The 24,892-nt window shown below is 37.1% G+C and overlaps 1 protein-coding gene across 4 annotated transcripts in view; it reads right to left on the bottom strand.

The window, feature by feature from the left end:
• The window catches only part of ANAPC10 (anaphase promoting complex subunit 10), a 176,601-nt gene that overhangs the window by 112,353 nt on the left and 39,356 nt on the right, over positions 1-24,892 (bottom strand). Inside the window, exon 5 of one of the 4 annotated variants that reach the window (XM_035549445.2) lies at positions 24,251-24,643. The exons of 2 other annotated variants lie outside the window; for them this stretch is intronic. In XM_035549445.2, the coding sequence (XP_035405338.1) occupies positions 24,413-24,643 (231 nt within the window). In that variant the 3' untranslated portion in view covers positions 24,251-24,412. Of the gene's footprint in view, positions 1-24,250; positions 24,644-24,892 lie in introns of those variants that run through there. One more of the 4 variants, XR_004779067.2, reaches the window with a different exon arrangement.

Raw genomic sequence — 24,892 nt, 5'->3', positions numbered from 1 at the left:
ACCAAAGGGGCTGGGCCAGGACTTCTGATCCTTAAACAAACATTTGATGTAATTTTTTTCACTTTTTCATCATAATAATACTCTGCATTCTACCCTCCTATGACCTCAGCCTCTTTTCCCCAGGGTGGGTCAGATTTAGAACCTCCTTCTTCACTTACGAGTGTCATTTGAATCAGCCGGTTCCAGATGTGTTTCACCTCCACCCACAACAAGCCCTGCAGGTCCAGCAAAGTGCAGAGAGGGGAAGGACTACGGGGAGAAGGAGCTGTGCCCTGGCAGCACATCAGTTGGCTTGAAACTTCTCACTGAGTTTATTATTCATAGCACTGGTGGGAGGGCAGGGGGCAGGGTGACTCACACAACATCTTGTCTAAATTGAAAACCAATACCAATCCACACCCCCGCAACGGAGAACCAGAGCTGCGGTGGGTCAGTGTGGTCAGTTTTGCTTCAAGTGGATGTCTGGGCCCTGGAGATTTGCTGCTCCAGGCTAAGCAGGTCACTTGCTATCATGAAAAAGAGAGAGAATGGCAAGTTTGTCTTTCTCTCCAACTCCTTCAAAGAAACAATCTCCACTGCCTTTTTTCTTTATTTACACATTTTTAGAAGAAGCCATATTAATGTTTGTAACAAAAGTGAGAGTCAATGTGAGGTCTCCTGAATTATCTTTGAATTTGTATGAAGCATACAGAGAACTGGATAGAAAACAGCATTCCAATTTAGTGCTTTTCTAATAATAAGCAAAATTAAATAAACCAACTTTCCAGCATTGATCCAACTAGAAAAGGGAATGTTATTTAGCCTAAACACAGCAATATTTCAAATATAAGAGAAAAAGAAAATTGCTTTCCTAACTGCATACTAAAGAATAACGTAGTAAGGCAATAATAAAGTGGTACTTTCTTTCAGGTACTGCTACAGAAAAAATAATAGTTTAACTGTATTAAATTTAATAGTAAAGCATTTGCCTAATGGAGAAAGAGTTAACACACTGTTTCAATTACGTTTTGAAGTAAAAACTCTAGTGTCTTTGCTACCAACAGAGAACTTCATTACCTCGAGATAGGCACGTATCTTTAACAACAATTATATGACTTTTTAAAGTTGTCCCACTGTCCAGGCTTTCTTGCACAGCTTAACAATTTTGTATGATTTGGTATTCAGTTTGTCCCCTTAGTGTAATTTTTGATAACCAAATACCTAACTCTGTTGTCAGCACGCTCTACCCTGAAGAAGGTAAGGGTAAAGTAAAAACTATGCAACCCCTGGCAGCTGGAATAGGTGCTCCCAGCTGGATGAAGAACTGTGAAGAGGATTAGAACAACCAGGGTCTAGGATCTGCCTGTGCTAGTCCAGGACTACCAGGGAACCTGCTTAGTTGAGAAGTGATAGCAAGTTCCTGGGACGCTCTAGGTTGTTTCAGTCACCTGGAGCGAAGCAAACGCAATAAGAACAGTAAGAAATGGTCCTGCCTTCATGCAACTTTTGCCTCCCAAGAGCTCCTTCCTGCCTGGGATACAACAGGGAGGAGATGGTCCACGTTTCCTGCTCAAGAGTGCCACAGTGGCCCCAAGTGGTAAATAAGGAACACTTCAAGCAGAAACCTGCAAGTCTTCCTGTGCCAGAGCCAAATCCTAAATTAAAGGAATGTGCAACAAAGCTGCCAAAAGTGTGACACTTGGCAGTTCTCCCAGCTGCCTTCTACTACTTCCCTTCTAGCCCCCAAAGTATCTGTGATGTGAGCAAGGGGCACTCTTAAGTAGCTGCTGGCTCTTTCCCACTGCAACTGCTTGGAAGAGGACTCTTGGCTTCCTTACGCATCACTGGGGTAAGGTAGAGAATGTAGCTTCTGGGCCTTCTGCCCGATTCCTATTCAGATGGTGGAAAGCAGAAAAGGAGATGGCTGGCTCTTTCTGAATTGATGAAAGCTTCTAACAAAATCAGCCTCCTTTCTTCACAAAGCTACACAGAAGAAAATAAAGCATCAGCCAAGAATCTCTGCCCTTCCTTTCTCCCAGTTCTTATGTCAATTGGAGTTAACTCCCACTGAACTATATACCAGCTAAGGACAGGGATATCTCACTCTCTTCACATCTCTTTCACAAGTCAAAGTCCACCCTGACGTACTGACTGTGCCTTCTCAGCTTTCTTTTAGCATCCTCAGTCCCAGTACCTTGGAATTAAGATTAAGGTAACTATGCTTTAGTTGTTTTCCCTATAGGTTACCCATTTGCTCTTCACCCAAGTAACAAAGGCCATAATTAGAGAAGAACCTCTCCCATCTCTCCCTTGCTTATAAACTGTTTCCATCTGGCTAAAATTAAGTTAAAATTCTTTCTTCTCAACTTAGATTGCTATTTCTAATATTTCATTTCCACAGGGGGGAAAAAACAGCAAATTACCAAAGTGTTTCATATTATGTTACACTCAGCATTGAACTGAACATCTCACTGACTCTTTTCTCTGTAAGGATAACCAGGATCCACTAACATTAAATGTACATGCCATCTTCTACCCCCAAAGCACAGTACAAATATGCAGGTAATCATTTAACGCAACAAGCTACAAACCGAGGGAAAGCAAGTACTTAACACAGACAAAAGACACATCACAAAAGAGCAGAATAAACACAAATTTATCATAATTAAATTATCACAAGGATAATTGAATTATTCAAAATCTACTTTTAGCTAGCACAGATACATATAATATTTACAAAATATTTAAAATGTGTGGGCAATGGTTTCATATCTTACTAATACCATGCTGGGGCACTGGCATGTGATTATTGATCCAGACAAAAAAATAACAATGCAGTATTTTACATTAATTCCTGCAGTTCTTCAAAAGATCCCATCCTGCTACCTATCTGTCTTTACTCTGTTAAATTTGGGATATCTGATAGATGTGCTATAGAAGAGGACAACGGTAACAAACAGTCACTCTTCATTTTTTAAACTCTTTAGATAGAAAGGTAGAGCCAGGTCTAGGGATATAAGTCTGATTCCTACTGAGTCATTGGCATGAAATTAGTAGTATCTATTAATTCCTGTAGTAATCCCTATTAGTATAAATTTGTGACCTCTGAATTAAATGAAAGGTGTTGTTATTGCTGAAGTGACCTGAGGAATTTACAAATGAGCTTAAAATTGACAGAGCTATGTTAAGGAAACAACACTGATAATTCTAACTAACAGACAGCTAGATAGGTAAATAGATAGAAACTAAATAAATTAAGACCCAAATATATTCTTTGAGGAGCCTATTATTACAAAGAATATTCAGAAGGCTGTATGCCAGAGATGGAAAATGTCTGACAATCGGGCACTTCATAGATCTATTTTACATGTGTTTCAGTATGATTTTTTTATTGTACCTTGCCTGTGTATTTTTAATTGAAGTTGTCTTAACAGGGCAACTTAAAGAGTCCAGTTTAGCATGAAAGACAGTCATTTATCTGCTGGAAAGTGCAAGGTAGACTGTAACCATGGAAAACCTTTTTTTTTCCAGAATTTTGGGTGTCCATTTGGGTTTGAATGCCTGAAATTAGAGGTTTCTATTCCTACATGTCATCCTTAAAGAAATAATCATACAAATAAATTGTACAGAACTTGCATATTCCTCACAGTTCAGTAAATGCACCCACTTTCCTTCTTCCTAAATTCAGAGACTTCATACCAAAGTTGAAGCTGCTGTTTCCAATGGTTTATCCTCCCTATCACATAGTAACACAAGTTCATTCGGAGCACAACTCCTAGCTGAAATCCTCAAGCTCTATTTGCCTGCTTTTGCATTTCAGGAGCCATGCTTTTTGGAGAGAGATTTCAAAATGGAAAATAGGCCTTCTCCAACAAGATCTGAACATTGGCTGTCAATTGAGTGTTCAGAGCCTAACTGAAAGCTGCCTTACTGGAACTGGAATTTGGGAGTAGGGAATCATTTTCCTTATGCACATATTTCTTCTGTTAGTGTATGAAATAGTTAAAAATTACCAGCTGCTTATAAATTAAATCTATTTTTAAGGCATAGTGCGCTGCTGCCTTTTTTTTTTTCCTTTTAGACATTGACTTTCCTCCCTTTCATTAAAATAATCAGAGTCTGAGGGAGTGGGATACAGAGGAGTAATGCTCTAATATAAAGTGAAGACTACACTGGCCTGTACTCACGTCTCTCGTGAAATGGTGTTTAATGTTCAGTGGCCAAAGGCTACTTCAATGTAAACTTTATTATACAGGTGAAAAGCAGCATATCAGCACGTAGTACAGATGCCTCCCATGAACTCAGTTTCAGAACCTCAAAGAACATTATAGCTGAGATTGCTACTTCACAAATTACCTAGGCATGGCAACATCAAAAGAGTATAAAAGTAGAAGTTACTGTAATCCAACTGGCTATTGTATCACAACACATAGCAGATAGGAACAGAAAAATATATATATTTTTTACAAGTGTACAGAACATTCAAATCTGCTTATACTCATGGATTCTGTAGAACGGGATGAGAGAATTAAAAGTGCTATTCCAAACAGCCCAAACAAAAGTAGCTCAGTGACACTGTGGTACCATAATTGCATCGGGGGCCCTGTCAGAAAATTATTGAATAGCTGAAGCATTAGGTATTTTAAAATTTATTATATTTTGTGACCAAACTGGCAACTGCAGAGGGGTTGGGACTATATTACAGTGTAATAAAAATCTCATAAAACATTTAAACAAACTCACACATCTGCAGAGAGATGGGAGGTATTATGTAATGTAAGTCATTGCTAAGGTCACCTCTCACCCTACTAGCTGCTGCAGGAGCAATGTTCAGTATAAAGTACCTCTGTGGTTACTCACTGACCCCTGAACATCCGATACAGACACACACTCTCTCATGCATGGACGTTATTTACATAAGTGACAGCCTGAGTTTTGGAGTGCTTAGTAGGTGGTGTTTGTTGTTGGTTTTGTTTGTTTTCAAGTAAAGTTTCCAAAAAATATAATGAACAAGCCTGGAATGATTTTATTTTCCAAAAAATCAAGTGTCGAGGCAAAAGAGATGTAACTCTCATTTTATCTTACGCCCAATAATTCAGTGAAGGAAGTCTTGGATTCAGGTCTTTCCTTTAACTCGTATCTAACAAGATCCAGAGGATTTCAATGGATTTAATAAAGAATATTCCGTGGAACCATTCTTGACCTACATCCTAGGATGGCATTCCTATTGTGTTTGTTCTTAGAAAATTTAACAACAGCTCTACAGCATTCCTTTTGCAGACTGCCAGAAAGCTTATGTCTCAATTATATGCAAATGTAGATGATAATGTGTGAGGTAGGATCCACAATTTCACTCAAGGGACTACCTCAAAACCAGTCCAACAATCAACAATCTTCAGTCCAAACCACAAAAGACAATGAGAGATGAGTGTTTGGAATGTTTTTAAAAATTATGGCCGCCAAATTGTTTGAACGCAGTCAGGAATGTATACTGAGGACTCATTAGAGTTCCTCCCTGGCTGCTCTCTTCACTGCAGGATATTCAGATCAGCTCCCAGAGGGCCCTTGATGAAATATTAAGTTACTGAACTGGAAAAAACAAATATCTTCAAAGTTTCACTTCTTTCATTCTTGATTTCATACTGACCTACTCTGAGACATGACACAACATGGGATATGGAACACTCTGCAATGCAAAACAGCATAACCACCACCTTTCATATTATCAAAAATATGATTATTTTTCCCATTTGGAAGCTGAGCAGAAACTTCGTAAAACAGTGGTCACGTAAAACACCAGGCAAATACAAAGGATTTCAGATGGGATCTAAAAACTTCTACACACTTTGTTGTTAATTCTCTTATTCTTTTCTCTCCAGCTTTTATCTTCTAATTTAAAGACCACATTTTTCACTTATAAAGGTGCAGACCAACAGCACCAAAGGCCCAAACTCTGTACGCAGAAGGACTAGTGACATACTATGAGTATTCTTTCTTTCCTAATAACATCTTGTTAGTATGAGTATTCTAGTAAAGGATAAAGAAAAGGGGATGAATGCCTGAAATATTCCACATGTAACAGTGATTTCTTGACTTCTAACTTGTTCCTGAAGAACAATTCAAACACAAGAATCTCCTCACAGCTTTGTTTTGTTTTTTTGTTTGTTTGTTTGTTTTTCCTGAGCTATCAGGAGATAAAAAAAGCCACGTATTAAAAAATACCTGAAGATTTCTAAGCCCTAAATAACTTACCTATGTCTCTCCCAGCTGAATTTGAATAGCATATGAAAAAATACAATAAACTTACAGTTCCTCTTGTTTACCAGTCTACTTTAAAATCATTTCATGATCATGGATTGAATGACTTCTGAGTTCAAAATGATATTTTGAAAGAGACCTTGAAAAAAACAATATCCAGCTTTATCAGCTTATCTAATGAAATCAGATCATATATAATATTTTATATATTATATATATTTATATATTTTATTATATATTATTATATATAATATAATAATATAATCTATTACAGTACCTTTAAATTACTTTTGTCAATGTTAAATGATTTGAAATGATGAATTATATATTTTCTAGGGTCCAGTCATGTTTATGTATTAAATATTTAAAATAAATGGTCCACTCTCCTACCTGAAAGCAGTTACGGTGTATGTTTATGGAAAGGAAAAAAAAAAAGGTGTAAGTAATCAGTCTTGTTCCACCGATGTTCAAGAAGCAACTCAACAACGTGTGACTGTTGTACCTGATCTCCTTGGCTGTTGTAAATTGTAGTAATTTTGTTGTAGCTAATGAAGCCACCACAATCAACATAATTATACCAGCGTAAAACTTACATCAATTGTGGAAGATCAGTCTTGCTTACAACTCCTTCATGTAGGTCTAAATTGATATTATCTAGATTAATATAATATTAATATAGTGGTTTTTTTTAATCTTCTAAGACTACGATTGTCAAATTGAATTCTAAATTAGTATCTAATAATGTTGGTTTGAGACTTAGTAATAATGACAAACAATAGTCAAATTGAATTCTAAATTAGTATCTAATGATGTTGGTTTGAGACTTAGTAATAATGACAAACAATAGGAACAAAATGAATTCTGAATTCCAATTTAGAGTATGTCTGCTCAGTTGACAACCAGACAATTGGAAGGCTTCTACAAAAATCTCTTCAAAATTGTATTAAAATGGAAAATGCTATTCCTCCAGAGTGTGGAAGGAGGATAAGATCCTCACAGAATAATGTGTTAGTTTATGGAATATTACAGCTTGAAAAAAATGTTCTAAATAGTAGATATTTCAATCAAATTCCCCCCCAATTTTTTTCCTGAGACCACTCTTTGATAAATGTTGTGACTATGCTGATATATCCTGATATAGCTTCCTTAAATATTGCAACAATGTGCTGCAAGAGCAGGTCAACCAGTATAGTGGTACCACTACAGTATGGCTCATGCTCCCTACTGAGCCAAATTTTCATTTTTAGCATTGCACTACAACACCAAACACAAAAAATGATAAGCAGCCACATGCATCCATATTAATATATATGTGTCAATCCAGTTTGGAGACTATTTTCTGGTCCATGAAAAAAGATTATTTGTGGTAATTTCCCTATTATACCAGAGAAATAGAGAGCAATGAATTTCTCCTTCAACAGTGAAGAGCTGCACTAATTCTGATAGATGTATTCTCACTACTGTTTCAAAGCATGAGAAATCCAGGAAAAGAGAGTGGAGTAAGCTGAAAAGAAGTTGTTAGTTTCTCAAGAACAGTTTATGTCAATTCAAAAGAAAAATTCAAATTATTTCAAAAAAAAGAGAGTACAAGTGAAAGACACAATCTGTGCTTTATGCATTTGTGTGGATTTCTCATTGAATGCATTGTTTTCCTTTCAAGAGAAGCAGCCATCATTACAGTAATCTCAGACATATATGAATTCTATTAAAACACATTTTTAACAGAATAGCCCATAAATTACCACTCCAATCCACAGACGGTTTTGCACAGATTCACATTATGGCGGGGCTTGCTTTCTTCTCTTTTAACATATCTTCCTCTCACAAATAGGCCTGTGGGAACTATCCCTAAGATACATCTATGAAAACGACCTTCCATACTTCCTCTTCTGCTCATTTATAAAATGCAGTTTCACCTACCACTGTAGCAACATCACATTTCCTCTGGGCTCTACACAAAAAAAGAGTCAGGAAAATTCAAATTATTCTCCCTTCCCAGTTTACCAGAGCTCGCAAGATAATGTTACTGAGCCTAAGTCACAGTCAATATAAAGACACAGCATCACAGAGCTTTCAAAGAGAAACAGAGCTATATAATAGAAGGTACTCACTGAAACAGCTCCCAAACTTTTGTTGTTCTGCCACACAGTGAAAAACACAGTCCCAAGCTGGCTATCTCAGCTTGCTTGGCAACGTTTGGTGAGAAAAAGACACTTCAGAAAGGAAGAGTCCTCCAAGGGACTAAGTTGAGCCTGGAGCTGTTTAAGACTTGAATACAGCAAATGCCTTGGAGATGGATTCGCTTTTCTCCTGAAACTGAATGATGTTTTACACAATGCTAACAGAACCCCAGCCAGTAAATCTACACCATTATCTACGCTGCTGTTTCCAGTACTGTTAGCTTCAGGACTGGTATGCATCTGATCCAGCCCAGGGTCTGGGACAGTGGTATAGATGTGCTCTTAAAGACCTAATTCTGGGCTACAGGAAGGAGCACATCTTGAGATCTACCCTGCCCTGGGGTTTGACTGGAGAAGGAAGTGATGGTGAAATTCCCTATCCTTTCACCCATGTCATGATAAGAACACTCACCATGATCATGCAAGGCCAGAATTCACTAACCCAGAGTGATTTGAAATCATATCTATCTCCGCACATGATGCCTCACTTCCTCATTAACCAAGAAGCTTGCATGGCAAGTCAGAGAGGATGCAAGAACGAGGAAAGAAAAGGAAGGAAAATAGCTTATTGAATCTTCATGTTGAACTGGCCCACTGGAATGAAACACAGGTTTGGCCAGCACAAGGAAAAGAACAAAGTTTTTCCTATTCCTAGAGATATACCCGAACGACTAGGCTAGAATGTTTTCCTCTGCTTTTTCATAAACACACACCTGTGACTCATAACAATTGCTAACCAAAATCACATGTGGGTGATTCCAGAGCTATCCGGAGGGAAACACTTGAGCCTCTGAGAAAATGAAACAGTGAAAATATAGGTCCCATTGATCTTAGATACAGCCAGATAACTGAGTGGGAATTTTGGAGATCAAAAAAGTGTATTACGAAACAGAGATTGCTCTTAGCATTTAAGTCTTTAAATCATCTTTGTGATCTAGGCCATAGCCTTTCCACAGATATGACAATAACTGACAATAACTTAAGGTCCTGGGGCTTTACAAGGCTCAGGTTAGCCCAGTGAAAAAACATCACAGATTTTCTGGGACACGTATCTCTTGGAATTTTGCTCACCTAAACCACATTCAAAAAGATGGGGAAATTGAATCATTTTTTATGCCTACTTTATAGAGCTTTTCTGTCAAGTTTTACATTATCGCAGAAGAAGAGAGAGCTTTAACTAATGTGTCTGGAGGGCCATTAGAAACATTGCAAGACAGAGCATTTTTCTGGAATTCTTAAGTTCACCTCCCAGGCCCAGTAAGTACGCAGATACAAGAATCTCTGATCCATTGATCAAAATTGACTTTCTGTTAATAGAAAACCTGCTTTTCCTACATTCAGAAGCCAGAAGAGCATTGCCTCCTCTCCTCAGGAAAGACTGTCATAAGCTACTCTGCTAGTAGTCTTGCTTTCAGAGTATCTTACTAACTATGTTAGTATTAGTTTTCACATTAATCTTCTGTTAGTTATGTCTGTACTGCAGAAATTATTTTTCTCTTGGTTTCGTATTTGTTACATGCAACTTTCTATACCTGATAGGTAGCTTCATAAGCATTATATGTATTGAACTAATGGGACAATAGATGACCCACTCTTCTTCCATCATTAAAGCTGATCAGGCATTTCATGACAGGTAAGGTGTCGATATGAAGTAGTCTACCAGCACCATTCCCTTGTTTTACTCAAAGTTTATCACATACCTTCTTCACCTTTTATCAGGATCAGGGAAATAGGAGGTATGAGAGAAGGCAGTCTTTGTAGGTCTTCTGCTGTGTAGGGAATATTTTTATCATGAAAATTACTGCTAAGTGTTCTTGGTTTTTTAAGTCTCCTCACTATAATGGAAAATATAGTCTTCGGTGCAGATTGTTTTTTCCAAGTTTTGACAAAACTGTCAATAAATGTCAAAGCTAAGCACCTATAATTTTTTGCACATTTTATATTCTCTGAATATTTTGACTTCAGAAAATTTGTCCATTCAATCACCTGTACTCCTTATTTCCTTCATTATTTCTCCTCAATTGCTGTCTGTAACACATGGAGGGTACGTCTTAAACGATGGCTAGAAATTAGGTTTCTGGTATGTCAATGCAATTTAAATACAGATCAGCAAGATTGGCCTCAGTCTTACAAGTTAAACGACAGATGCACTTTCCACAGTCCATTAAGACAGTTCTAACAAACATTGTGTACATTATTTCGTGTTAATTTTAGTGTTATGCTAAACATGAATGAGTAACAAAAAGCAAAGCACTGTTATTTAGATCAGTATACCAAGACTAAGCAACTTTAAGCTTAAACATCGGCATTCAATACCACAATGCCTTCTGCAGGTCCTGCAGAGTTCCTCAGAAGAATTAGACACAAAATAATCACAGGAATCCTGAAGCTATAATTTGCAATTACAAACAAAGTTCTACAGAAAAAGAAAGGTCCTCTTACATTTCTCCTCCCTATAATAACAAAAAGAGATGTAAAATGTGTGTTTAGGGAAGATTAGAAAACAAATATTTGCTGAGTTTCTTTAGTGGTCATAAATGTACTTGAACAACTATTTTACTTTCTATTACTGAAATGAACCACTGTAGAAATTTCAGTTCATTGTCAAACAATTTTTGTTACACACATCTTCTGTCTTCCTGAGCATCAGATAGCATCCCTGAGTATCCCTTTACTGTTATTTAAACAAAAATATTTGAGAACGATACAGCACAATGGTATCACATTGTCTCATCCGCTGATAAAGTTATTAAAAATGCTTATGTAACAACAGTTTTAGAAAACTAGATTTGGTCCTAACCCTTTGAGCACAAGTGTCCTCAGACACTATCATTGATAAAAACCTTGATTTTGAAAGCTATTTCTTCATCACTTGCAAAATGTAGCCTAACAGTGCCTTTACTGTAGTCTTGCATGAAAGTCATCGCTTTTCTGTACTTTTCCTATGACAAATTTATTTTTCCTATATGCTTTTACTGGCTGGTGCAGTTGGCATGGCTTGACTGACAATGAGCCAGAAGATGTGAGTGTAGGGAAAACTCACAGCTCTCTCAGCTGTTGCCACAGCGGAGGGTAAGAGCATAGCAGAAGTGATGCATTCAAGCACAGCCCTGTGAGTTAGTATTACCTGCCTGCCAGCTTGTGAGCACTACTGGCAGTGCACGTAAACACAGATTATTCACACTCTTGTAAACTAAGAGAAAGTGTTGGAAACTAACTGCATAGAAAAATGTAACAAAATGTTGTAGGGATTCAGCTGCAGGAGCAAGTGAGCACCGTTATTTGATTCCAGGCTTTTAAGAGGTGAACTAGATCAATTTATAAGCTAAAACAAATCATGAATCATGCTTTAAAAAAAAACAACACTTTTGTTAAGCATGTCCATAACACATCAAACATTTTACTGTGTATTGTCACCAGAACAGAACTTTAGCCCTATTAGGGCACTTCATATCACATATTCTTATAATTTGGGAGACCATCTTTGAATCATGATGCTCTAGTTGAGTCTTACAGAGAGTATTCTAGTAAATTCATCTATCTACTCTGAAGGGGATATAATGCCAAAGAAAACACTAAAGTTGGTGGTACTGAATATTAATTTATGACAACAACTTATCCTAAAACCTCCAGGATCCCAGTTCACAACTTGCTGGGCATTATTGATCTGAAGGTATTCCCACCTACTTTTGGGGGGTTTAAGCACATATTCAAAGAAATTTTGTGAATTTTCATTTGTGCATATGAAGCAGAAATCAAAAAATATTTTTCATATTAAACCGATTCCTCTGCTTTCTAAACAAATTCTAGTTATGCTCTTGCCTTCAGAAAAGTAACTTAGAAAAACCTCAGGAGTGCTGAAAATATTATTCTCTCACTGTTTAAAAAAAAAAAAAAGGCCAGAAAAAACATTGTCAGATGAGACAAAAACTAGGTTGGAATCAAGTAGGCTGAATAAGAGAATACACCCATAGTTTCAAAGATTCAAGAAAACCCAGCAGAAGTGAGAACCACACAGGGCCACATTATAGGAAACAGCATAAACACACAAGCAAGATAAACTAGTCAAAAAGTTAAAGTCTCTTTTTACTTCAGTGAAGTTCAATAAGCTATAAATCCAGGAGAATGAGAAAAAGCATACTGTAACCAGAAGAATTTATCTCAGTAAATACTGAGACGTACATGGACAGGAGAATACATACATTAACATCAAAAGAACTCTCTTTCTGGAATCAACAATCACAGATAACCAAGATGAATATGGCACCATCTGACTAGCCTAAGTCTAGTTGTAAGCAGCATCGGCCAAAAAAACTGTATTTAATAAAATATATTTAAGAGCCAGTAACGTATGTGGTTGAAAAGAAATGGTAGGGAGGAATATAAAGGGATCTTCTACAAATATAGTGAAGTAGATACCAAAGCTAGAAGTGGAAAAGCTTTAGAAACTACACTAGTTACACTAGTTGCAATATTTTTGAGAAGTGGGAAATGACAAGTAAGTTCTGTGGCAAGAAGTTTATTTTAATGGAACAGCAGTAAAAGAAATGACACAGTGGAAGCATTTTGTGTGGTCCTGTTCATATTTTCACTGGAAGGACAGAGTGCTGATTCCACCATAAGCCTTTATTAACAGCCAAATCCGACAAAATGTGATTTTAAGCTAAAATATATACATATATAAATTGTTTATTATTTAAATTTCAAAACAAGCATAGCATTCAGACTAAGAACTAAGCTCTTGCCAGTTTTATAGAACATAACACTACTAAGGTTATATATCAGTCTAAACATTTTCTCAGCATACTGTGATGAGAAAACAGGTTTCTTTTCCCCACGTTTTTCAAACTTCGAGTAAGTTTGCTTTTCAGGGTTACAGAAATGCAATGCTTTGTTCTCAGATCACAGTGTTTCTGCTCTCAGTTGATTTCATGCTTTGAGGAAACATTGCCAACAGCCAAGAACTTAAGCCATTGAAGAACGCACGAATAGTGGTATCTGGTTCACGTAGTCCAACAACCTGTTAGGAGGCCCTGGGAAGCATTAACTGAGTTCTTGGACGTTTTCAATAACTTTCTAGTGCTTTAGAGGGTGCTCTGAACAGCATATCCTTGATTTTCTATCTTTGATACTTCGAACCTTAGACCCCTTCCACATCTGTTATTCTTTGTAATCACTTGATTTTTCCAAACTTTTGTTTCCCTTAGCTTGTCCTCCTCTTCCAAGCAAAAGTTCTTGTGTGGGGAGCTCAACATCAACCTCTTCCAAAAGAGGAACTAGTATAGCTCAGGGCCAGCAAACAAATGCCTAGACAAGAGTGTAAAAGGACAAGCAGGTAAGGATATTTCCCTAGTCCTACAGAAATGTCCAATAATTTATGATTTGTGGCTTTTATATTCTGTAATCTTCAATAGATCTTTCTCCCACGAATTTTCGCAGCCACGTTTAAAATTCACGTGAACTTCAAACATCTACAGCCTTCTGCAGTCAGGAGGTACAAAGCTTAAATTCAGCTTTGAGAACCATGTTCATTTGTTTTGAATCTGTCATCTGCCGATGTAACTTGATGCCCTCTCATTCCTGTACTGGAAAAGACATTAGGGGTGGTGACGGGAAAATCAGTCCCTACTCACTCCATGGTTTAAGATATTGCTTGTTTTATCTTTTCCGTACCACTGAGTCTTAGTCTACTTGGTCATTTATGACAATTATTCCATAGCTGTACTTCATATCTTATCAAGTTGAGAAATGAGTAGGACTGTGCATACTGCTGGAGATGAGTATAGACACTCCTTTGCTTATGTATATTAGTTATATTTAAGTGTATAACTTGTTTGCCTAATATACCTAATGACTGACATTTTTTGCTCCTAATGCAAATTCAATTGAATTATTATTAGCAACAAAGCTGTTTAGAACTTACTCTTCAAATTCCTCTATGCCTTATTCTCTTATTATCTAATCTAATTATCTTATTATTATTATTCTCTAACACTTATCTGCCAGACTTGTCTCTATTTTCTCCTTTGAACAAAACTTCAGCCTCTGGGAAAGCATCTTCTTCTAAGAACTTCCCTTAGTGTGTTTGTTTCATCTCATTCTCTTCCTTCTCCCTTCCTGCTTCTCTTTTTTTCAGGTATTATGTATGTATTTGCTCTGGAGGTTTAAATACTACATCTTTAAATGATCTCCAAAACATCCCTAGGGATGACTCTAATAGCACTTTTTAACTCACTTAGAAAAAGTATTTTAAACTTCTTATCTTCTAGTTAATTTACTTTTCTGAAGCTAAATAGAATATCGATTTGTTTGCTTTTCTTTATCCTGTACAGGGACTGTTAAACAGTAAATGCTTTGAAACTTGTCTGAGTATCCCGACAGAGGAAAAAGTAAAGTGCTGATGGAACATCCAATGCTCAAATTATTTTTCTTTTCTTGACTGTCCTTTCTGTTGCCCATGCTGCTGTGAGGTTGATGTCCATAATAAAATGATGGACACAGTGTGAGTGCATCAGCTTTTTATGTATTTATACTACATGTATTCATCCATTTTCCTGGTATTAACCAACCCATCCTCTAGAGGGGACTAGGAATGAGATAAGATCTACAGCCACCTTCTTTTTAGAATCTAGCGTGGAGGATAAAATGGCACCATGGGGAAAGCAAAACATGAATGGATTCAAAACCATCTTCACATTTCCAAACTCTGAATGCAAGTGCTAACAGACCTGTGCATCACTGAGAGCTGCTGCCAAATGGCAACAAGCCAGGTTACGCAGAACCAGCCACTGCAAATAGTAAGAGCCCAACAATTAAACTGATACTGCCCCCTTTTTAGCATCAGACTGCTTTTTAATGGGTGCTTGAAACAAGAAATTACTTTATGAAGAGATTGTCTTGAGGTGGTACTCCTCTCAAACCACCCATCCAGAGGGTCATACGAGCTAACATGAAATGGATGGAGAAAAGTCTTAACCACCTTCAAAGGGGAAGGGTGGTGGTGGTGTCATCTTTGCTTTCACATTGGTTCTATGATTCTATTTCTTCACTCAGAGGGTGGTGAGGCACGGGAACAGGTTGCCCAGAGAAGCTGTAAATGCCCACCCCTTGAGGTGTTCAAGACCCGGTTAGACAAGGCCCTGAGCAACATGATCTAGTGAGTGGCATCCCTGCCCACAGGAGGGGGGTTGGAACTAGACGAACAAGCTGTTCTGTGACTCAGGACTAATGGAGCACAAAAAGACTCCATATGATCAAATTCATCTTTGTCAAGGAATTCCTTGCCTTCAGTAGAACTTCTGGATTTAGGAGGCACAGGATTTAGAAACCACTGGTAGCCCTCCTAATTTGTAGGACTGAGTTTTGTATGTGAAGGCCAGATAGATAAGAGTACCTGGAGTTTTGTTACATTGAGAGAATAAAAATGGCTGGAATATCTACCTAGCAAATAGAACCTTGAATAGAAGATTGAATAGAAGACACTGGCTTTTTAACGGTTTTGAATAGATTGGAGAGGTCACAGACATAGCCAGATACCAGGAATCAAGAGCCATCCATCAGCCCAAAGAGATCTGCAGTATTGAAGGTAAGCCTGGGTTGAAACCAATTTTTTTTTTCCCCTTAGTTTTTCAAAACACAAAGAGAAAGAAGAAAAGTTTAATCATGACAGATATTAAAAAATTGAAAAACAAGAGTGCAAGTAAGTCTGGCTATATAAGTAGTTAAGGAGAACTGGGAAGGAGTGTGCTTTGTTTCTTTTCTTGCCATCCAGACTGCACATTAGGGAAGCAAATTTGCAGCATGGTGCTACAGAAGGTAGGTTAAGACCGTCTGAGAGCACTAGCTCTGTAAGAGCGCTTCTCTAGCAGAAATCCATGGTGTAAGCTATAAACAACCATGAAGAACTGAGACATTTCCAATACAAATGGCCCTGGCAGACTACACCTATAAAGAAAGCTACTGGAACCAGTGGAGAAGCAAATTACTTCAAAAACTTTTTGGTAAAAACCCCAAACAAAAATAGCTCTTTTACAGCACTGAAGCTTAACAGACTTATTTTACATAAAACTGTATTGAAGTTTTGGTGGGATTTTTTTGATCTTCTCCAGAGGAAACATAGACAAGAATTACATCCATGAAGCTGGCTACTAAGAAGAATGAATTTTAAACCAAATGGGAAGGTCTACACAAAGCAACAAAGAATATGCCAAGATGACAGTAGTTGGTGAAACCCGAAACATTACCCGGGGCTAATCCCCCTCACAAATCTCTTCTCAGTTTTGAGAAACTTAGCCAAATTGCAACTCTTAGCTGAAATTTCCCATACCAGCTGTCTGCCTCAGGCTGAATTTATTTTGGAAAACTTCAGCCAAAACTATTCAGCCATTTCAGAGAAATACTCTCACCACCTTTTATTTGGAAACTTTTAGCACTCAAATGCTTTACAGTAGGGTTTTTGAAATTAGATGGGAAAGAGAATAGAGGATATACCTATATAACCATTTATGAACATCTGTCCAATTTTGGCCAAGACTAAAATGTGCACACCCCACAGAACAGTCCTGAACATGATCTGGTGTGAAACTATAGGGCAAAGTCAGTTTCAACTTAGCAGCTGCTTCCAGGTATTGTATCCTTGGGCTGGGCTAACCAAAATCAGAAAAAGCTCTCCCCTGTGTTTTCAATATTCTCATTATCTTGCTACTTTAGTGGGATGGGAAGAGAGCTGACAGGCAGATCACGTATTATTGGGAAGAAGCATGTGCTATTATTTGGGACTTAGACAGGAAAGGAAGAAACTTTTTTTTAAGACTTTCCGGGGGGGGGAAATAGGCAGATTAGGGGATTTGGGGTGGGACACTGAGGAAACAGGTACTGAGTGAGAAAAAATTGTGACTGATAAAGAGAACGCTGCAACAGTGAACCTGGGAAAGAGACAGCAATAAATGAGAGCTCCAGGGAAAGAAAACAGGAATGAAAGGATAAATAGATAAAGCGCAGGGTGGAAAAACAAATGTGACTGGGAGATGAGACTGGGTCCATTATGAAGACTGGGAAGGAAACAAGTGTTATAACTGGGTAAAGAAGAGTTTGGAGACAATGACTTTGAAGCAAGAAATCTAGGGCTTGCACCAGAAACCAAAGAAGCAGACTAAGTGAATGCAAGTTTTTGTTCACAATGTAAATTAATTATGTTGGTTTCAGTCCCATTATTTTTTTTTTTTTTTAAAGAGGCCAGCTCTTTAGTGAAGAGAAGAAACCCAGATACCTCTTCCATTAAATATTCATTTTACTTTAGTAGCACCTTCAGTTAGAAAAATGAATTTTTCATTATAAATCTTATTCTGATTTAATTGATTTAGTTGCAATATTTATATTAGCTTTTTTTCCCCCCACTATTCCCCTAAATTGATGAAAACTGGAGAATACAATTCTGGTTTCAGTGAACAAAAATCAACTCAAGGAATTGCATAAGCTTCAATATAGTTCTGTCAGTGAGCTTTTTACTGATCTATAATACCAAGTTCTCTGTAGAACCAAAACCAAGTGCTTTTCCTTCTCAGCTTTTGTTAGTCCAATTGCTAAACCTCACTTCAAACAAGCAGCAATGAAAAGTCTAAGCAGTACTAATGATAAGGTCACACCTTCCAGCTCTATATACAGCAACAGGAAGACTACTACCTCCTTGTCTACCCTGCGGTGTGTGCGTGCATCACGCTACCCAGCTGCAAGATGACAGCATCTTACACGAGGAATTTTTACCCTCTGGTTTTAGGATTTCAACAACTGACATATTCAGTACCATATTGTATGCACCTGAAGTGTACTCCTAAAGGAATTTGGTGTATTGAAAGTAGTATTTGAAAAATTAATTTTCAAAAAAGCAGGCCAACCTTAAGCAGTTATCTACATAATTGAGAACTGACTCCATTTCAATTGGTTTATTTCAAATACTAAAAATTGGCTTAACTGTTCCCTACTTTAATTAACAGTGGTAATTCATTTCAGTAGGATCAGAGTTCAGATATTTAATGCTTTCTGTTATCCCAAACTTACTTTCATTTCACATACAATTATGTCTGGATTATATCTTCTATCAGTATCCAGCATTAGCATCACTTTCGTTACTTGATTTTTTCCTTCCTCCTTCATTATACTAAACCATGCTAATACAGTTGTCTGGCTGTAGAGAAACATTCTGTGGTACAAATGGAGAAACTGTCACAGGTAAATTGTTAGGCCGATGTAAAGCAGCTTGTTGAAATGTCAGCCTGGAAATACAGCAAATTCATCACATGAAGGATTACTGAAATTTTACTTCAATTAATAACGTCTAACGATGGCTTATGCAGTTTTATAGAAACACTAACACCTTCCTGATCTAAAACAGTACATTTACTACAGACCAACAGCAGGATACCCAATCCCTTTGCCTGGGAGCCTCAGCAACCCCATCTTTGGAGGGCAGTGTACATACTCTTAACACCATGAGCATTTTAACTGCATTTAGATTATTATCTCATGGTCCAGCAAAAACCTACTACATTTCACTAAATGAGTAAACTAACGTGGTAGTTAAAATATTAGGTAAAACCAATGTTTTTGTGTAAACATACAGTCAATCACACAATCATTCCAAAGAATCATGATGCATTCTACTTAAGCCACAAATCTGGATGGTAAACTCAAGAAAAATATCCACTAAAGATGATCTCCACAGTTTATTTACATACCAAAACACAGTAACAGCAATCATGGCCTATTATTCTTTCACTCCAAATTAGACCTTGTATAGCAATGAGCTCTCACTTTTTGTATTAATAACATAGATCCATCCTGAAAACAAGTGTTATAGAAGAACACATTGTCCATTGTGAAACAAAGACATATTTACAGTCGACAGTGTTTAAAGTTTTCAGAATTTTCTGTGAAGCTTCTGTGAAGCTTACTACACTAGCTTCTGACTTTTGTTTATAACATTAAATATGACTCAGATGTAACTACTAGATCCAGTCTTTTTACCCTGACTTAGAGCAAGTGACACTCTGCTCTATAGCTAGCTCAACTTACTTCCCAAGGTGGGAAGTAAATTGCATATGCAATAAATTGCATGAGGTATAACTTGCATGAAGAAGTGTTTCACTTGCAGTTTCAGAATTAGCACAATGACATTCTTACTGGCTGTTTTGTGAAAGGTGAGAGTTTTTCCAAGCGCTAGCACGCTGCCTAGAGATGTAGCTCTCTGCCTTAGATGAAGTGATCACTTGCCTTCCCAACAATGGGTAGCTCTCCATGGTCCTTCACTCTTTTCAGCTGCACAATTTCATGCATAAGAGTTCATGCAGCTTTACTAATCAGCGCTGGCAATCTGGGCATCTGGTTCAATTTCTAGCGTATAAATAGATTACAACCTTAAATCATGTTTCAATTACTTCCGTTACACTATTATAACATGAAGAAAAACAAGTCCCAGATTAAGATTTCATTCAGTGTTTGATCTCTCATACTTCATGTCAAACAAATCACGCCTTTAATTCTCAAAAAACTACTTACATGCCAACTGTTCAATAAACACCTGATTTGATAGCTTGAATTTGGGGTTATCAATAACTTGAACTAGAGCTCCAAGCTTCCCACAGCCTAAAATCATGCCTATCTGTGAAGACTTGGGCAGCTACACAATTAGGCAGCAAATGAAGTTTTAAAGTTGTCACCCATATCTCAGTAATTGAGGATCTGGGCCAGAATCATCTGAAGCCTCAACGTACCGAGTATCTCTAGGGGATGAGAAGAAAAAAAAAAAAAAATAGAAGTCAAATATTTTACATTTACACAAAAGAAAGCAGGGAAAATAGCATGTTCACAGATCTGAGCCAGACTCAGATCATGCTAGGATCAATCTCATGTCAAGCATCCCATATTCCACGCAAGGCAGCTTGTGTACATCCTTCGCTCAACAGTATGCTATGCTTCCTTTTGTAAAGTAAGAGGAAGACTTACGGTAGCAAGTGAATACACAGCATCAGTTGTGTTCCTACAGACAGTGTTGGCACTAGTATTTTCCTTACAGATCAAACTAGAAGAGCAAAAGACATAAGACTACTTTAAAGGTAACTTTAATTCAGGATCCAAAATAACCTAACCCAGTACTCCACTGAAATTAGCACTATTCCATCAACTTCAACAGAAAACAAAGAAATTAAACACTCATTCAGTCACTTACTGAAGCATGTTTTCAAAAAAGAAAGCCAGGCTTTAGAGATCAACTTCTGAGCCTTGGGTTTTCTCTTCATTATTAATCAAAAGAAAATTCATAGCTTTCTAGTCTTTATAAAAAACTCTGTAGTTTTCTCCATTTTTTACATTAGCCACCAGAAAGTTATCAAATTATTGTAAGGTACAGCCACAACAGGTCATCATGGGATATAGGTGGCCTCCTGGCTCTCACTCCTCTCCATGAGGACTACACTGAGCATATAGGTCTGAAGAGTTTTATAATTCTTGAGAAAAAAAAACTGACTGAACTCCCTTGGTTCAGCTTCTGGACAGTTGTTGGTTAAAAAAGGTTTCTTCAGTCAATAGTCAACTTGCTAAGAACAATGTTAAGATTGTATGTTACTTGTTATTTGTCAAATAGACTTTTCTGAGCATACATCTCGTGAAATTTTTGAAGTTAAATAAAAGCTTACTTTTTTTTTCCCCCATGCATCAAAATTATTTAAGATCACCTGTCCTTGTAACCAGTATACCTTTCTTCTTTCAGGCTTGGAAATTTTCACACAAAACAAGCCAGAATACTCACATAGCCACCCTAAAGTTTAGGCACAATCTTAGCAAGCTGCATCTGTGAAAATCTGATTCCCCCTCCCTCCCCCCAAACTGAAGCAGCACCCCTTTTTGCTCACTAGAAAAATGTATTAAAACATTAAAGCTAACAACAAGTAGCCAGAGTTTTGCATCCCTTAAAGTAACATTTGTCCAACCACCTTCTAGGGCAAATAGGTCATTTATTGACTTTATGCCTTTTAGAGATACAGCTCGGTATTCATTTCCACAGAGAAGTTGACAACTTGAATATACAGAAGACTACAGATTCCCAGCACTTGCCTCTTTCCAAACAGCGACTAAAGTATGCACGTGGGCAAAAATAAAGTAAAACTACACTAAAAAGTAGTTATGAATGTAAGATATTGTTAAAGGATGCCAAGGAAATTTCTTTTTAAGACTGTGCAGGAAGTGAATATGAGAGACAAGTACATTGAACTAAAGTGTTATTCCCATTTTCACTAAAAAGACACATATTCATGAGAAATCAAAGTCAAAATGGCTATAGTATTCCACCAGTACTATTTATACATGAGCCTAAGAATGTTTATTTTTTGCAAGTTTTCACTACAAAGATAACACATTTAGGCTTTTCTATAGGTTTGCAATTTTGGATCTCTAGCACACATTAACAGTTAACTAATTTACAGCACTTGTTGACACCTTCCGAAGAAGCTCTTGGCTAGGTAATATACAAACTTCAGCTAAATTAACGTTACAAGAACTTTCTGTTCTCAAAGTCAGTCCTTGGAAAAATTGGTATTCCCAACAACTGTAGTTTAGTTATATAAAATTGCTCATTTAAATGATAAGATCCCAAAGAATTACGTCTAAAAAAAAGAAATCAAGCAAAAAAAAAAAAGTAGCAGCTATGCACAATATATGTGTAATAACTTCCTGTAATGTTTTGGTAGACCAATTTGTTTATCCTATTCAAATTCAAAGTGTTTTATTCATACACAAGCAGTAACTTATTTCAGACAATCCTCTAGGATCTCATCACTTAAATCAGCAGCCCTATGTGACTAAGCACCAGAAATGTTAGAAAAAAAAAAAAAAAGAGTATTTGCACAGATGTTAAATACCAATGCAGGCTACAGTTGTTATGGAAAAACATAGAAAAGATTTCAGATGGATTTAGAATAGCCACTGTACTTGTTTCCAGTAATACTGAATATCAAAGATGACGACATGAACTGTAGTAATGAGTTTGCATTTTCACACTGCCTTTCAGGCATGGTCATATATTATTTTTCTGTCAGCAGTAGCTGAAGATGTTACCAGTTGTACTCTCCCTTTTAATCTTCTCCCACCCTCATCATCATGACTCACTGTTCTCTCCCACAGTCTTACCACAGACCACTTTGTTTCTACCCAATACTAAAAATATATTTTAAAGGGCCAAGGATCTAACAATTTCACAGATACAGTTTAGAGAGCAGCCAGAGAAACATCTGAAAAGGCACAACTATGAGAATGATAACTTCTGGCATTAAAGCAGAAGCAAAATACTGGAACATGCAAGCTCAGACTGAACCTGCTGTTGACAAAAGAATCAGGTGTAACTACAGCCTTAACCTTTAAAAAGTTTTGTGCACCTTAATGTCTACTAAAAGATCACATAAGCTTTAAATAAAATTTAATTTGTAAGTACAGCTCCCCTCCCCTACAGAAACATTTAACGGCATCCAGTTTAATGTAAGCATCACCGTTTTTTTACAGCTACTTAAACAGCCTCTATGATTTCAGAGTCGCACGGTAAGTAGTCAAGCTAGGTTTGAGCTTATTCAACGTGACTGTCAGAAGTGACAACTTCTGTGTTTTGGAGACAAATATTTGGCACCTCTTCTGCATGGATATAGCAGCCCTGAAAAGCAGCAAGGCCAGAAATAGCTCTTTAAAGGTCCATTCCTACTGAGGCAGGACAGAAATAAGCAGAACAAGACTGGGCTGACAGCACTGTTCCTAGTCTACTGGCTTATGTTCTTCATAGTTCACTGTGAGGAACTTGACCTAGACTTCATCAGCCTAAAGAGAACGGGTGTGGCTTTAAAATACGTACCGTTAACTTGGACACATTTGATTGGTTATGCAACCCTTGAACTCCAACCTCAGCTATTCATGGGGATGGCTCATGCAGAATGTATTCACGTTCATTTCAACGATTGTTCTCTTGTGAACAGATAAGAAAATAAATGACTATATTATTGAGGTACACAATAAATAATGTACAGAAAGAGAAGAGGATGCTTCAGAGAGTTTCTTTAAATCGAAGTATTTCAAGTGTTCCTGAACAGGGTTATCCTTTGATAGAAACATGAAGTAGGGAACATTGATGTGACAACACAAAACTAGCAAAGGTAACTGCAACCTTACCTTCTCAAAGGAGGGAAAAAAGAAAAAACAGAAAACCGCATACTTAACAACCTTTCTTCTCAATAATTTATCAAAGTAACTGGATACATCCAAGGGGAGGTTTGTGGTAATTTGGTTTGGGGTTTTTGTTTGCAAGCCTAGATTAAAATAGGAAGTGCTACATCACAAGTATAATCTCTGCTTCAAGTAAGTAATAAAGAATGTACAACAATTTCTTAAGAGTACATAATAAAATCCACTGAACTGCCTGAGACTTGATGAAAGGCACTAGTTTAGCTTCTGCTGAACAGGAATTCTGCTGTTGATCCGTTCTTTACATGGAAAGGTAAAATATCAGTAAGATACTCTTTAAATGACTGAAAATACATTTAACAGAAAACTCCTGATAAAAACAGTAAAAACAGCAAACTCCTGTAGAAACAGTAGCACTGTAAAACAAACTACTTCCATGCAGGATCATCAGAAAAGAAATCATCTGAGAAAAAAAAAAAAAGACTATCAAATCAATCAATTACTGATTACAAGTCACAAACACACTTTTTAACACGCCCAGTTCCCCCTCCCCATCCCAGGTGGTTCAAAAGAACCCAGAGGCTCAGAGAAAAAGCAATGATAAGTTACACACTACAAAATACTATAACACAAGATTTTCTTTATTTCAGGACTGTACAAAGTATAAATGTAAAGATATAATACACCAAGGTAAACCTTTAAAAAAAAGGTATTTGAGTATTTAAACAACAATACTGCAATACTGCCATCAAAAAAATGCCTTTATTTCCCGTTAGGAAATTTTACCTTATGGAGCGATACATCATGAAATCAATTGTTGTACATCTAGGGAATTTACCAATAGAGCTCTCTTCCACTGGGGTATACACTTTGATTTGTCTCATGTGAGTGTCTCTTCCATTTTGGTGATTAGCTAGAACAGCAATCTGAATCATAAATGTGCGAATAGGCTTCTTATGGGGATCTGTTAAAGGAACATGAATCCAGCCGCTTGGTTCCACTAATTCAAGTTGCTGCCAAAAACAAGACAAAAAAGCAAAGTATTCAGGAACAGTTAATATACTTAATGTAAATGATCACATGATATTTAATGATATTAAACCTAATACAGAAGAGTCTTGCAGGTCAGATTTTAGTTACTTTTTAAAATCAATTTGAAGTAATAGAGTTGAAAACTCACAGCTAATTTACTGCTGGTATAATTGAATACAAATGCATTTGACTACAGTTGTGTCTGCTTTTACCTCTCAGAATCTGCCCTT

The sequence above is a fragment of the Cygnus atratus genome, chromosome 4, assembly GCF_013377495.2.
Source record: "Cygnus atratus isolate AKBS03 ecotype Queensland, Australia chromosome 4, CAtr_DNAZoo_HiC_assembly, whole genome shotgun sequence".
Classification (NCBI taxonomy): Eukaryota; Metazoa; Chordata; class Aves; order Anseriformes; family Anatidae; genus Cygnus; species Cygnus atratus.
Note: the sequence above shows the minus strand (reverse complement) of the source record. Positions and strands in the feature narration are given on the sequence as shown.